The sequence below is a fragment of the Aotus nancymaae genome, unplaced genomic scaffold (genome assembly GCF_030222135.1).
Source record: "Aotus nancymaae isolate 86718 unplaced genomic scaffold, 86718_ANA_hifiasm-v0.15.2.pri h1tg000012l, whole genome shotgun sequence".
NCBI lineage: Eukaryota > Metazoa > Chordata > Mammalia > Primates > Aotidae > Aotus > Aotus nancymaae.
This window is the reverse complement of record NW_026988423.1, coordinates 8,906,938-8,923,687: the sequence shown is the minus strand read 5'-3', so window position 1 is coordinate 8,923,687 and position 16,750 is coordinate 8,906,938. Positions and strand designations below refer to the sequence as shown.

The 16,750-nt window shown below is 37.9% G+C and overlaps 1 protein-coding gene across 2 annotated transcripts in view; it reads left to right on the top strand.

The window, feature by feature from the left end:
- The window catches only part of PDGFD (platelet derived growth factor D), a 248,706-nt gene extending 232,230 nt beyond the window's left edge, over positions 1-16,476 (top strand). For both annotated transcript variants that reach the window (XM_012455329.3, XM_012455321.3), the window contains exons 6-7: positions 4,227-4,441; positions 14,269-16,476. In XM_012455329.3, coding sequence (XP_012310752.1) covers positions 4,227-4,441; positions 14,269-14,394 — 341 coding nt within the window. In that variant the 3' untranslated portion in view covers positions 14,395-16,476. The remainder of the gene's footprint in view (positions 1-4,226; positions 4,442-14,268) is intronic.
- Positions 16,477-16,750: the final 274 nt, after the last annotated feature.

Here is a 16,750-nt window from a genome sequence, read left to right as displayed (position 1 = left end):
GACCAAAACAAGCAGTAAATTATTGTGCATGGGGAGAGCAAAGGTGCTTTCCCATGTTCAAAGTGAGGAGATTATTTTGTTTCACAATAAGTTTTTGTATTTACAAAAACAGACTTACCTTTACATGCCTTGATTTTGACCCAGTAAGGCACATTTTAGACTTTTGTCCACTGGAATGTATAACTTATATAAAATAAAAAATATGTTTCACTTTTAATAAGGAATAGATTTTTAAATTTAAATCATCTTAAGCTGATCACTCACCCACGTTATGCATGCCAAGTATGTGAAATATTATATTGGTTTTATTTTGTCCTACAGAAACTAGAATCTCTAAGATTCTGGCATTTGTTCCCACCGAGGACAAATCATTGCTATCAATCCATTTAGTTCCTAGATGAGGAAAGAAAGGATTCAAGGAGAAATGAGGACAAAATGAGGAGTGTGCATTGGCCAACGTCCTCTCAGTCCAGATAAAAGACGAAATGTTATCTTGCAATACCAAAGACAAAAGTAGACTCTGAATGGCTCTGGTTTATTATTCAGAACTGAATAGAGGGATGAGCATACACAGGAACTCATGCTTGGGTATGTGTAATCGATGACATTGTGAAAATGACAGCTTAGTGCCTATGGATGCACCTAGGAAGCCGGGTCATTTGCACAGCAAGTGGTCCTCTGGTGAGAAGACTCCAGCATGGCTTGTGGAAGCTGCTCTCTGAACCCTTTGTCAGCTCTTCACGCTGGGCTCATATGTGCAAAAGGCATGAAGAAGCCTGGATTCAAACTCTCGGTCTACCACTGACTCGTTGTATTGCTGTGGACAAGTTTTTTTCCCCGTTAACTTTTCAAAGACTCAGTTTCCTCAACTGTAAAAGTAAGAGTAATGATAGTATGTAATTCATAGCATTTATGGGTATTTCATGCACTCATGAACACAGCACCTAGCACTTAGTAGTCTAGATGGCCAGGATCAAAAAGAACAGGTTGACTCTCCTTCCTCCCATCCCTAATATTAGAAACTATAATCTCCAATCCAATGCTTAGATTCCAGAATTCTTATTACATCCCAAAGCACCTCTGTGATTAGGCTGTGCCTAGAGGCAGGGGCTGCAGAAGGAAGGGTGCTCCCCTGCGCACTGTGCAGCATACCACACTCGACCAGCATGTCCAGAGAAAGTCTTTGAGGACAGGGGAGCCTTCTCAGCCATTCCAGAAAACTGCCAGTATGAGACCCTAAAAACGTAACTGATGTCAAAGAGCCTTGATAAAGCAAGACTAAAATTCGAACTGACACAGAAAGAAGGATTATTGCATGATGTAGACCAGGGTGAAATAAGGGACGTTAGATGAAATTAGTGGGCTCTTGAATTAAATTTGCAACATTCTTGCTGCTATGAAATGTTCAATTGTGGAGACTGACGCAGGAATGGAAAGGGCAGACCCTCTCCCTGGGTTGACACCACATGGCCTGTCTCCCTCACAGAACTGTCACTCCAGAATTCTCCTTCTAACCCAAGCACCAGAAACCTTAATTGCTGCTCAGGCTCTGTCTGGCTCCCTGCTCTGCTGCACGGGCTAATCAGTCTTCTTTGACTGGAAACTCAATATCCCCTGCAGAAAGTCTGCAATCACGCTTTGAAGTTATTTGCATCCAGTCAGAACAACCTTTTAGTTCTAGTTCTAACTAGAGTGCCTTGGTGGTGTCAATCGCCTGAGACGTAGGGCAGGTGGATTCTACAGCAATCACGCTGGGCCACAGTTCTTAGTGACATTCGTGAATTGATGCATAAAACTGATAGAATTGTGACTCTCATGGTGAGTAAGAAATGGAAGTAACCAATGGTAGTCAAAAAGTTATACAATATGAGGAGTTTGGTTTGCAATAGAATCGGGCTTACATGCCTTCTTCTGGTTTGTGGAGGGCACTTTGGAGTTTAGTGGAATTCCCATAGGGAAGGCATGCTGTACTTTGGCTTGGGTGTCTTCTGAAGATAAGGATGAGGCCATTTACCACCCAGCCCCAGTTCAACATCTCACAGGAAAGTCCAATACAGCCCTCACAACATTGGTCTTCTTTCTTCAACTAATGGCTTACTGACCATCCTTCTGTTCTTAAAGTGACAGAGACTATGGGGCAAAAGGGAGAAAGGCTTCAATTCCAGTTTTACCATTTATTATTAGTTCTGAGTAAATAATACCCACTTCAGATAGGTGGGAGCAATTAAATGTAGTTATATCTGTAAGGTGCGTAGCGGAGGGCTGAACTAAAGCAGAGACAGTGCTGCTGCTTGTGTCCTGTTCCTCTCTGCCTTCCCACTCATCACGATCCCTTGCTGCTAATTGCACCTCTTTAGTCCTCCGTGTTAGACAAATACCTTCCCATTATCACAGACAGCAGATTTGGCCCTCTTCATCAGCCTTGTCCAGAAGCCCAGGAATGCACAGGCCAGCATCAGTATTTATCTCAAGGTGACACTTGTAATGGATGATTGCTGCACTTCTTAATCCATTTATGTAATCCTTTCTGCTTTGCTTGCAGTTATTTTCAGTGCTTTAGCTGCAATAAAATGGTTCCTTTCCCAAGACAGAGTTCATTCAATTTAAATCTGGATTGATTAGAGCTAAAGTTATGACATGTCTTTACAAAGGAAGAAAAAAACAGCAATAAATTATGCACAGTGATTATTTGGCATTTATTCAGTTCCCACAGTATCCTGGGCTCAGCATATAACAACTGGGGATAAATCCCTGCCCTTGAGAATCAAAGCACAGTTGTAGATACACAAAGACAAACGGGGATGCAGTTAATGGACTCATGGTCCACACTCGTTCCTGCAATTTTCCTTAGATGCATTCTACTGACATTGTCCTTGGCTTTTGACCTCTGCTCCCAAAGACTTCTTTTTTCCTGATCCTTAAGCAGATTTGGTTTAAGCCTAAGATATTTATTGTGGCTAGATTTTAGGGTGAGCATGATGATATCTGCCTAACATTCATGGGATTCCTCCTGTGGTGGCCTGGTGCACACAGGGCGTGCATTAGGAAATGGTGGTGGGTCCTGTGCGGACAAAAGGACTTGCTTCTGTGTTCATGTAAGAAGATACTCATATATGTGTGCACCAATAAGAGCGTTTGCCTGCCGAATGCATGGATGATTGGATGGACTTCGAGAACACTGAATCAAATCTAATTTATGTAACACAATAATGCAAATTGAATCCAAGTAAATATTTATGACTTAGCTTTGAAAATAGTCTGGTGCTTTTAGTTGACAGAAGTCCCACTAACTATATCCCTTGATAATCATTTATATAAAGTAACATCCAAAGAAGAAAAATAAAGAGGGAGAAAGACCTAATATATTTTTTAATGTTGTTCATTTGACCTTAAAGGAAAAGAATGTGAGAGGGAGAGATTCAAATGAATCAAGATGAATAAGAATAGCTGGCATTGAGTGCCAGGCATATTACATTCAGTTCTTCAAATGATTACATGTTATAGATGAGGAAGCAGAAGTTCAGAGCCATTAAATAACTTTCCAACTACAAGGAAGCATAGCCATGATGTGATTGAATGAAGTTGTAACTTTACTGCCGTTCCCAAGTACTTAACCACTACGCTATACTGCCATCTAGGATCCAATGCACAAATATGCACTATATCCATGAAAAAAAGTCATTTTCTCTAACATGTTGGTTAACTTTGAAGTTACAAATAAAACAAAAATCCTTTTCTTTATTATATTTACATGTGAAATTTCACTTCCAGGTAAATATAATACAGTGATTGTCCCTAATGTGTCCTAGATATAATTCAAATTATATTTAAGTAATGGCTTAGAGTCAGGATTTATTTAGAATGAAAAAACAATTTATTTTGTCTTTTCGAAGATAAAAGCAATTATTTTAATTTGCCAAATGTTTCATTTTCTTTCCTCAGAAGTTTTTTTGCATAAAAAAGATGAAAGGAAATTTGAACAAAGATGTTAGTCAAGGTTTTTGTTTTGTTTTGTTTTTGTTGTTATTTTTGAAGGTAGATGGGATCAAGAGAGAAATTAGGTCTTTTACTTTAGGTTCCCAGTAATTGAGAGCCTGAGGATGGATTTAATCCCAGGGTTAAGGTTGTCCTCACAGAATCTTCCCACTCTATTCCCAAAAACACATGCTGAGCAATTGTGCTTACAGTCGTGTGTTTGCTTACACAGTGTGTGTATTTGCTTACAGTTAACCTGGATAGGCTCAATGATGATGTCAAGCGATACAGCTGTACTCCCAGGAATTACTCGGTCAATATAAGAGAAGAACTGAAGCTGACCAATGTGGTCTTCTTTCCACGCTGCCTCCTCGTGCAGCGCTGTGGAGGAAATTGTGGCTGTGGAACTGCCAATTGGAGGTCCTGCACGTGCAATTCAGGGAAAACTGTGAAAAAGTATCATGAGGTATGTCATTCTCAGATTTCTTATTGCAATGCTTAATCTATAGGATCAGGAGGACAGGGCCATTGCATACAGTTGTTCAGGTTGATCACTGCACAAGAACACCCAGCCAGGGTGTGATTAGGAGCTGAAATTCTACCCACAGTAGGTTTGCCAAATAAAGTGCTCTGATGAAAGTTAATCTCATCCTGACGAAGGCACTGTTTTTTCTAAATTGAACAATACACCATGTGGATCAACAACAGCTTTGTTAGAATATATAATCAAATGTGTGATACAGTAATTTCAGAGCTTACTTGGTCTCCTTGCAGAGAGACAGAGAGAAAAAAAGAAATATGATTTTATTCATTTACACGATATGACTCAAAAACTAATAAGCAAAACCTTAATTCAATTATATTATTTAATAAATTTGGCACAATAAAGATAGAAAAATATAAATTGCCAAAGATCATTTCATTTTCTAAATATGAAGTATGTTTCAACTGGAAATGCTCATTTTATTCTAACAACTATTAAGTGCTTCTTGGGGAATCAGCTCTTGGATTATGCAAAAATAAACATAAGTAAATAGAATATAGGAGGAACAAAGACTTAAAGAGCATAGTAACCTTAATAATAGTAATAATAGCATTTATTGCTTGACAAACATTATTGTAAGTAATCATTAGCTCATTTAGCATCCCATCATCAATATTGTAAAAATGTTGCTATTTTTATTCTTTTTTTATAGATAAGTCAATTAAAGGCCTAGGAGAATCATAAGTTGGCCAGCACGGCATGGTCAGTAAATCACAGAGCCAGGACTCCAACTCCAGTCCACTGGCTCCAGGGTCTATGTTTTTCCTGTCACTAGTAATGTATAGCACTTCACTGAGCATAAAAGATAGACTGAAGAGGAGTTAGAGCTATTCCCTGACATAGACAGCAGGTCTAATTGCTTTATGATTGTGGGAACACGTGCAAGTCACTAAAGTTTAGAGACTCGGTTTTCACATATGTGAAATGGGACAGAGAAATTAATATACCAGATAACCCCGTCCAGAGTTGCTCTGAGGGTCAAATAAACCAATGCATATGGGCCGGGCATGGTGGCTCAAGCCTGTAATCCCAGGACTTTGGGAGGCCGAGGCAGGTGGATCACAAGGTCAAGAGATCGAGACCATCCTGGTCAACATGGTGAAACCCCATCTCTACTAATACAAAAAATTAGCTGGGCATGGTGGCGCGTGCCTGTAATCCCAGCTACTCAGGAGGCTGAGACAGGAGAATTGCCTGAACCCAGGAGGCAGAGGTTGCGGTGAGCCGAGATCGCGCCATTGCACTCCAGCCTGGGTAACAAGAGCGAAACTCCGTCTCAAAAAAAAAAAAAAAAAAAAAAAAAGCATATGAAATGTATTTTGCAAGATGTTAAGCGTCATGCAGAAATATATTTTAAAATATACACTAAAATATAAAACAAACATTGTCATTAGGAATTACGGTTTGAGTTGCTCTCCATCAATGTCCACAGCAATCCCATTACTGGGTATATACCCGAAGGATTACAAATCATTCTACTATAAAGCCACATGCACACGTAAGTTTATTGCATCACTATTTACAATAGTAAAGACTTAGAACCAACCCAAATACCCATCCGTGATAGACTGGATAATGAAAATGTGGCTCATATATACCATGGACTACTATGTGGCCATAAAAAAGGATGAGTTCATGTCCTTTGCAGGGACATGGATGAAGCTGGAAGCCATCATTCTCAGCTAACTAACACAGGAACAGAAAACCAAACACCGCATGTTGTCACTCATAAGTGAGAGCTGTACAATGAGAACACATGGTCACAGAGAAGGGAACATGACATACTGGGGCCTGTCGGGGGGTGGGGGACTAGGAAAGGAATAGCATTAGGAGAAATACCTAATGTAGATGATGGGTTGATGGGTGCAGAAACCACCATGACACGTGTATACCTATGTAACAAACCTGCACATTCTGAACGTGTATTTCAGAACTTAAAGTATAAAAACAAAAAGTCCACCAAAACAAAGGAATAGATAGTTGTCTCTAAATAAAATCTCCAGCTTTGTCAAACTGTTTTTCGGAGGCTTTTGTTGTTGTTGTTTGGGTTTTGATTTTTATTCTGAAAACAATACAAAAGTCATAATAAGTTAGGAGGTTACTCCTAGATTAAACAAAAATGAGTGTGTAATAATTGCTATTTTCAACTTGGAAGTGTAGGAAGTTGTGCCACAATGACCATACTTACTTCAGACAGGGAAACATTATTTCAGACTTACATGGAACGTATTTTCTTAGTCATAAGAATTGCTTACTCCACCCCACTGTTTTCAAAAGCAAAAAAAAAAAAAAGTTCTCATATCTAGAGAATGCTATAATCTATGTTCATTGTGTTTTATTTTTGTATGAACTGATGAACTCTAGATTGGATGTTGTCCTTCACTTCTAAGAACCTGAATTTTATAACCTTTAATCATGCGCTGAGGATAAATAGTAGTCAGGTTATAGTTTAAATAATCTAGGAAGTGACAAGGTCTCTACCTAGTAGTAACTGTGAGGAAGAACATTCAAGGTCAGGCCTTTGATGTATTTGTGAAGTGCTTTATTTTTATCTTTACGCTCAGAAGTTTTAGCTTGATTTGAAAAATTACTCATTGTGGGAATGGCAGAGTGAACCATACATCCCTAAAGACCCTTACCTCCCAGTCAGTTAGTTCTGAAGAACACTGAAGGCCTGGCGATCCTCCTCCTCTTAGTTCCTTTCTTGTGTCTCCACACAATAACCATTACCTGCAAATTTCTGTTCTTAATTAACGTGTAAAGGGGAAAACTCTTGATCTCTTGGTTCAGTCGCATGAGTGGCTCTAAAACATTGGCATCCTTCAAAACTGTATCTAAGCATCTTTTTAAGACATGTCATAATATTTTTACTTCTAGAACTCTGCAGAGCTTTATAAAATCACTCTGCCAAGTGCTGGACAAAAGGAAAAATAAGCATCCATCACCAGCCAGTAACTGAGTACCTGAAACAAACACTCCTGTCATATGCCCCTGAGACTCCTGAAATACCCTTGAGATGTGTCACAATTATCACTTTCAAGTGCCCTGTGGAAAATAGCAAAAGGCTTATTCCATTTCCAGAAGGGGGGTTGCTTGAGCCTAGTCTCGTTAGGGAAAAATTCTAGTCCTTTAATCTTTGAGTTCTGTGTCTGTATTCTTACCTCTGAGAAATGAGAAACCAGTTTCCCCAGCTCATGGTTGCAACTGATGAGATGTGAAATGAGTTTCTGTGAGAGACGAGCTCCCTTAAAGGGGTAATGAGACTTTGTTATATAACAGGCTTCTGTGATTCTCCACAAATATTTCAGTGCTTAACATTAAGAAGTTTAAATCTAGGAAACTAGAAAGCTCCTAATGAAGCTAATATCACTGCTTTTTTTCACAGGTCATATTAGTTCTCCTGTAAAGTTTTGAGCAGTTTTCACTGTGCAGTAAAATGTGACTATCTTTATTATTTCTTGCTCTCAAAAGTTTGTAGGTACCTTGTTAAAGGATTTTTCCTCTTTCTTAACAATTGTTCTATGCTTCTTGGAATATATTAGATATAGGGGAGGAAAAATACCTTTTCTTCCACCCATCTTAGGTTCATGGCAGAGGCCACCATAACAAAAGACAGAATAACAAAAGAAAAGCATACTCATTTATTGAATATGTTTTACATGACACAGAGGCCTTGCTAAGGAAAAAAAGACCCCAAAAATCAGTTCAACCTGAGAATTTTTTACAGTAGGTTTGATAAAGTGTGGATGGTTGTGGAGAAATATGATAGGGCAGAATATGATCTAATGGTAATAAACTGGAGAAAATTAGCAAGGCCCGTTTGTTCAGATTTTTTTTGTTCTACCTTTGTCTTTGGAGATAAAGATTCTTAGGCCAGGAGCAGTGGCTCATGCCTATAATCCCACCATTTTGAGAGGCCAAGGTGGGATGATCTTTTGAGGCTTACGAGTTCGAGATCAGCCTGGTCAACATAGCGAGACCCCCATCTCTAAGAAAAAAAAAGAAAGAATTTTCTTTTAAGTAGCCAAGTGTGGAGACATGTGCCTGTGGTCTGAGCTACTTGGGAGGCTGAGGCAGGAGAACTGCTTGAGCCCAGGAGTTTAAGGTTGCAGCAAGTCATGATGACACCACTGTACTCCAGCCTCGGTGACAAGGTGAGACACATATAAAAAAAAAGATGGGGAGAGATTCTTTTTTCTTCTAACAGCAGCATTGCTCACATGAGGGTCTTATGACTTGCTACATGGGAAGATCAGAAAATCCTAGGTTTTATGACCTACTTCAGGATGGAGCGTGAAGGGAAGGTCAGAGTGATCTTTCTGCTTTTCTTGTTTTCTCAAATTCCTTCAGCTTAAAACATTTGGGAATACAGTGTCCCGAGCCCCATCATAGGATATAAAAGATACTTTGGTATTGATTTCTGTTAAAGGGAGGATTCCAGAAAACAAAGTATTGTGTAGACAATTAGAAGACACTATTATTTCAGTTCTCTTCTTCTCTTTATAGTGTATAATGAAGGAACAGGATATTCACTAAAAATATAGTGACCTATTATTAATACTCATTGTTTTCCATGATTTGGTGCCCTGGCTGCATCCATTTAGTCAAAAAAACATAGGAAGCATCAGAGAGATACAGATAGAAGTTAATTTTCCCTGTTCTTCCTCTCATGATTTTGTCAGGATGCTTGACATAACCACCTGCTCTGTCTAGTAGAACTTTCTACGGTGATAGGAATAACCCATATTTGGACTGTTCCGTATGGTAGTCACTAGCAACATGTGGCTATCAGGCACTTGAAGTGTGTGCAGCACAAATAGAAACTATATTTTTTATTGTATTTAGTTTTAACTAATTGAAATTTAAATCACCACACAAGGCTGTGGTTACCTTGTTGAATGGTACAAGCCTAGACACATCTCTGATTTCAGCACATTTATAGCATCTAGAATCATTTATGTCTCTGGACAAAATGAAAAAAAAAATGGCTTTAGAGGATTCTTCTTATTTAATGTAGAATTTTGTATTAAACATTTGGATTTTATCACAGTGTAAGAGTTAGGAGATGTAGTAATAGGTACAGATTATCTTCAACTTGATGGTTAGATTTGTATTTTTTTGACTTTTCAGTGGGTTAATTGGGGTTTTGATGCATTTGCAATTTAAGATATTTTTAACCTCCAATGGGTTTATCAGGCTATAGCCCATCATAAATCAAGGAGCATCTGTATTTATACACAAAACATCAGATTAGAGCACTACACTGTTGACTTTCAGATTTGAGGTAACAGAATAGTACTTTGTTTTTACATGTTTGAAATGTCTGTTATTGAAAACAACTTACCTAAATTTTAAAATTAAGACACAAGAAACAGATAAGAAATTTTGTGCAAGAAGTATTTATTCTCTAGCAATAGGGAGGGAGTTTTGGGGTCATGATTATACCTAACCATAACGAAAGTCTCTTTTCTATTATTCTTTTTAGAAACCGCATAGCTAGAACTTGTAGAGTCTCTCTGCCTCTTGTCCTTTCTCCACCTTTGAGTGAGACCATGAGGCCTTTCCTGTGGTGTTTTCCTACCAAGAGAGGGCCATAGAGCAGAACAATTGCAGAACTAGAAAAGATGTGAGTTCTGATTCCAGTTCCGCCACATGGAGAGGCAATGAGGACCAGCTACTTAAAACTTCCCAAGGCCTCAGGTTTCCTCACTTAATCCCCATGATAACCTAGAATTTTGAGTTCCCAGGCAAACCTGAAATGACATCACTTTCATTATCTGTTGTTACACTTTATCCTGCCCCCAAAATCCTATCTTACTGAAATTGTGTAAAGAATAAAAACAAATTGGTGGTTGAAATGCTAAGTAAATGCAAAAAGAATAAAGACATGATATGGAACAGTAAATGTTTATGGACTGCTTATAAAAAAGTTGATTCATTCCTCTTGACGATGGCAATGGTAACACCTGTGCTTCTTACCACCTGAGGATACTAGGTGAATGAAGACTCTAAAGTACAAGACAGGTGTGGGTGGAATTGGATGAGAGCTTGGTCTGGCTTTCTCAGTTCTGATTAGATTTTTTCCCTGATGACCCACTTACAGGTTACTGAACTCCTTGTTTAAGTATTACAAACTGTGCACACTCGCTCCTTTCTCAATCTAGCTTCACATCAGGCCTTCCTGCCAAAGCAGCACACTTGCCACATGGGACAAGGTACTCACCAGGCAGACAAGGCCCATCTGTGTCATGAATGATACCCAATGCTAATGCCATGCTCTGAAAGGTAGTGCCCAACCAGGCTTTCTATATTGTTTTCTGCAGTGAGTAGGCTGAACATGTCATCATTAATCCTCTAAGGTACTGTCAAAATCATTTAACTATTTGGTTCTATAAAGTTAAAATTGCAACTGAGTACACCTCATAGTAAACCTGGAGTCTCACAGAAAGCTTCTATTTGAAGTAAATATGCACAGATGTCATGATTGCATTTTGAAAATTCATGAGCATATTATAAACCCCCACTATAACCCAGCTTTTTGTCACTTTCGAACTTAACTTCTTAGTATAACAGTGTTGCGCTGCTTGTCATTTATGTCTTTTTAACTGAGTACTGTGTCTTGGGACTTGATATCAGTCCTTCTATTACAGTGTCAGCCACTGCTGCAACTATTGTCTGCAGGTTGAGTAACTACTCAGGGAGAAAATAATATGTTATCCCTTCTCAAGATATTTTTGCTTGTAGTCACTTAGTTATCAGAATAATTCACTAGCATCCCTTAAAAATATTGACTCTGTGTACATTTTTTATAAAGGCTATAAGTATGAAAGATGTCAAAAAAGAAGATTTTTTTTCCCTTAAAAAACTGTGTGTGCTGAATATAGCCTGCTTTAGAAGTTAAGAAGAATCTTAAACTCTTAATGATTCAGGTTTATATAATGCATTTGTCTTGAAATATGTACTTGTGTTCCTTTGTCAGCCATTAATTTGAGAACTGTTACAAGATCTTAACAACCTTTTTTTATATTCCCAATAAACAAGAACCGACTCAGCAGATAGCTTTTCTGCCTGGTATTGTTTTACTAGTGTAAATAGCTGCATGGCAAAGATTTATTCAGAGGTTTATTGGCAACAAGGTTAGTAACTGTAGTTAAATATCTTGTGATGAGGTAATTTGCAAAACTGAGTACCTTTGATTTTCTGCGGTGGTATGAAACCCACCAACTGGCTCAGTCACACTCCATTTAGTAGATGTCAAGTTTCCCTGGCTTCATGTAGTTTTCCAGGGGGTGGAGAGGAGTCAGGATCCTCATTTGCACCCATAGGTGTTAAGAAACAGCCTGTTGCCCTCTAGTGGATTTGTTATTTCCAGGTATATGCTTGCAGCTGTGAACCACAGCTCAGAAAATAAGAAAGTGCTTTGTGAGGTTACCTCTTGTCCTTCAGCTGCTGTAATTAATTCAGTGTTCCTTCCCTGTAAAGGTGACCAGATAACCTATAACCAGCCAGTTTGCTTTCTCAGATAAAGGCTTTTCATTTTTCTATGTGCCCTCAAATCAGCCTTGCTTTCTTCCTCCTTTCGATGCTGTATACCTGAACCTAAGACTATTACATGATCTGAAAGCTTTGAACATCAGTGCTGTGATCATCCAGTAAGGCAGTCCAATTTCCACTTTGTTCAAATAGCGCTTTCCTGTCTTTTCTGGGAAAAAGTGTTTGCCAATTCATTTTTCTCTTCTTATCAGCAAAACACATGTATACTGTGCTCACGTTGCTTAATATAAAACATAGAGAAAATCCCTGAACAATCGGAAGACCAGTTAGGAAAACTGCCGAGGCTCTTGCTCTCATCCTAAAGCACACATTTTTGTTTGACATCAGATGACAAAGCAAATCGACAGAGCTCTGATTTTATAGGTGCCAGTCATCACGAATTATTAGGCCTTGATAACAGTCTTCTTAAACAGGAATCTTTATCATATGCTCAGCTTCTTAGGAATTATTTCCCTCTCCTGCATCCCCCTGGTTCTCAAATCTGTTTTACAGGCTGATGATAGTCTTGGAAAATAGCAACTAATCCATATTGGAGAAATTCTTGGCAAAGCTATAGGAGTCCAAACCCTAACCCCTTCCAAGGCACCTATTGTTAAGTGCAATAGAATTGCAGGAGAAGATGATAATAGAATCAACTATCACAACTGGCCTTTGGACTAGCTTTACCAATATCAAAATTTCTGACACCTTGTCTCCTTAATGAGCTCTCTTGTGGGATATCTTTCCGCCTCAATTTTGTACTCATAATCCTTTTGAAGTTTTGCTACAAGTAGATCTCTGTCTTCCATTCTGTGTCAGCAGAGTGCCCTAACTTGATTGAACATTAAACAAACGCAGTGATTTATTCTCTGCCTAACTGGACCTTCTATGGCACAGCATGGCAAAATTCTAAATGAAAGGAACGTGCAGCCCGTGATGCATGAGTGCAGGGGACTCTAGGCATCAAACTTTCATCTAGGCTAAAAGTTCAAGCAAAGCATAACAGGTGTCCCTGCCCGTTCACATGGGAAACCAGACACACCCTTGAGACACAAAAGGATATTGAAGGCATGCTAGAGAGGCCTTAAGTCAGAATATGCTAGGAACCTAAATGTCCTGATCCCAGATCCTGGTGTCAGGTCCAAGTCACTGGAAGACCCTGGACAAAGTACTTACCCTCCTTTAGAATCTCAGTATAAAGTGGGCATAATGATACCTTTTCCACTATTTGAAAGACTTGTCTGAGAGTAAAAAGAAAAAAAAAAAAGTGCCTTTGCAAATTATTCAAAAACCGTAAAATGCTACAGAATTATTTAATGGTGCCATGACTGAGTTTAGAATCGAAAAGGAAAATAGGACAAAATAAAAAATAAAGGCTAACAGGAATCTAAGAACATAAAGGAGATAATCTGTTAGTCTGCCTATGTAGTATATTAGAAAACAAGTATGTAATTTTACCAAGTGTATGTCCATATCATAGCTAATGTTTGACTAAATGAAGGCCACTGCAGGGGAAAGGGTTAGCCTATATTTAAACTACTAATTTAAGAAATTATGTTTAAATTTATGAATTTAAAAATTAATGATATACTTATATTTTGATTTAATAAATGCTATATTGATACATGGTATTAATATACAAAGATTTTAGTGGAAACTGATCTGTTTTAAATTGTAAAGGATATTATATGCTAACAAATATACAGGAACATAAACACATTTTTACTTATTTATGGCCACTAATGACCTTCATCAGGGCAACATGTTTTACTTCAACCAAAGATAGATATACCAGCATATTATGTTCATGACTTTATTCATTTTCCTGTCCATGCTAATAACAGGCTCAGTATTGTATTTTTCTATAACACATGCCTTGGTCAGAAGAATCTGTATGGTAATATTTGGAACAGCACCTGGCCCAAAGCAGGCCCTTAGAAAACTATTAATGAATACCTGCTAAGACACATGAAATCATCTGGGTACTTCAGGTAGGTAATGCTGGGGCATTGCTCTGGCATCAACTGATTCCTCCACTTCAGGGAGTCAGTTATTTGTAAAAATGTATACATGTGTGCATTCTGATAGGAAGCCCATAGCTTTTGTTAGATTCTCAAAGGGTTATGAACTAGTTGTCAAAAAGGTAATAAGTAAGTGGGATCTGATTGAGTTGAATTCCAAAAGCTTTCTAACAGGAGATGTGCTTCTTGTCCTAGGTATTACAGTTTGAGCCTGGCCACATCAAGAGGAGGGGCAAAGCTAAGACCATGGCTCTGGTTGACATCCAGTTGGATCACCATGAACGATGCGATTGTATCTGCAGCTCAAGACCACCTCGATAAGAGAATGTGCACATCCTTACATTAAGCCTGAAAGAACCTTTAGCTTAAGGAGGGTGTGATAAGAGACCCTTTTCCTACCAGCAACCAAACTTACTACTAGCCTGCAATGTAATGAACACAGGTGGTTGCTGAGTCTCAGCCTTGCTTTGTTAGTGCCATGGCAAGTAGAAAGGTATATCATCAACTTCTATATCTAAGAATATAGGATTGCATTTAATAATAGTGTTTGAGGTTCCACACACACCCACACACACACAGAAATATATTCATGTCTATATGTAAATAGAGCAAATGGTTTATTCGGTATAGGTATATGTAACCAGGTACACCAGAACTTACATATGTTTGAGTTAGATTCTTAAAATCCTTTGAAAAATAAGGGATGGTCAAATACATGAAACACGTCTTTAGAAAATTTAGGAGATAAGTTTATTTTTAAATTTCAAAACACAGAACAGTTTTGAATCTTGCTCTCTTAAAGAAAGTATCTTGTACATTAAAAAACAAAAGATGAGCCTTTCTTAGATATACATCTTAGTTGATTATTAAAAAAAGAAAAATATGGTTTCTGGAGAAAAGACCAATACATAGGCATTTTTTCCATGAGATGCACTACATAATTACCTATGAAGACTATAATAACCTGTCTCCAAAACCATGTCATCATAATATAAGTGCTTTAGAAATTAAATCATTGTGTTTTTATGCATTTTGCTGAGATATGTTTATTCATTTAACACCTATCTCAAGAAATTACTTAGAAGCTTTCTTATTATAATCCTACAAGAGACAACGTATAAACTGTAACAGAATTTTGAATTGTTTTTCTTTGCAAAATCCCTTCACAAAAGCAAATTCTTTCAAGAATGGCATGGAAATTCTGTATGAACCTTTCCAGATGTTGTTTATTGAAAGATGAGGATAGTTGAGAACTTAGAAAGTTAACATGAAACATTGACATAACTGGAAATTAGTTGGGATATTTGGTAGAATCCATATCTAATAATGGATTCAATTCTCCAAACTATGCCAATTAATTTAATGTATCTTTCTTTTGTGTTCCTGTCTTTTTGAAATATAGACATGGATTTATAGTGGCATTTTATGTTTGGCAAGCCATCATAGTTTATTTATAACCTAAAAGCTTTTGTGTATCAATAAAAAATCACATTTTATTAATGTAAATTTCTAATCATATACTTGCTCACTGTTCTGATTTCCTGTTTCTGAACCAAGTAAAATCAGTCCTAGGGGCTCTGGTTCTTAGTCTATGGAGCTTGCTTTAAGAAGCCAACTGTCCATTGTGGTAACACAAATTTGGCCCTGCTCTCCTACTGTTTAATAGAAAACTGTTTTACATTGGTTAATTACACCTAGAGTAATTTTTCCTCCCTGCCTCCTTTGTGTCTATTTTAAAGGAGACTAACTCCAGGAGTAGGACATGATTCATCATTTCCAAAGCAAGACACTTACTTAAGAGAGCAACATGGAAATTCAGATTGCTCAGGGACTGCTAACAGAGAACTACATTTTTCTTATTGCCTTGAAGGTTAAAAAAAAAAAAAAAAAAAAAAGCAGATTTCTTCAGTGAGTCTGTGGTCCCACTGACTACAACCAGTTTGGGTGACAGGGCTGGTGAAGTCCCAGTGTCAGATGAGTGACCTAAATATACTTAGATTTCTAAGTATGGTGCTCTCAGGTCCAAGTTCAACTATTCTTAAGCAGCTCAATTCTTCTCAGTTCTTTGAGATGAAAGACCTGTGCTTATTGAAGATGTACCTTCTAAAACTTTCCTAAAAGTGTCTGATGTTTTTACTCAAGGGGTGAGTGGTAAAATTAAATACTCTATTGTTCAATTCTCCAGAATCCCAGAACGCAATCAGAAATAGCTCAGGCAGACACTAATAATCAAGAATGCTCTTCCTCTTATTGCCGTTTTGCAAGTTTCCTGTGAAAACTTCCTGTACCAAAGTCAAAATGAACGTTACATCACTCTAACTTGAACAGCTCACATTGTAGCTGTAAATATAAAAAATTAGAGTGTTCTACCCAATTTTCAATAAACCTTCCAGGCTGCAATAACCAGCAAGGTTTCCAGTTAAAGCCCTATCTGCACTTTTTATTTATTAGCTGAAATGTAAGCAGGCATATTCACTCACTGTTTTGCCTTTCCTAAGAGTTTTATTAAAACTTCTCCCTTGGTTACCTGTTATCTATTGCACTTCTAACGTGTAGCCAATAAATCTATTTGATAGCCACCAAGGGAATAAAAAGCTCACCGTACAAATTACATTTCAAAACAAACCCTAATAAATCCGCATTTCCACACAGCTCACTCACCTGGAATAATGCTGTT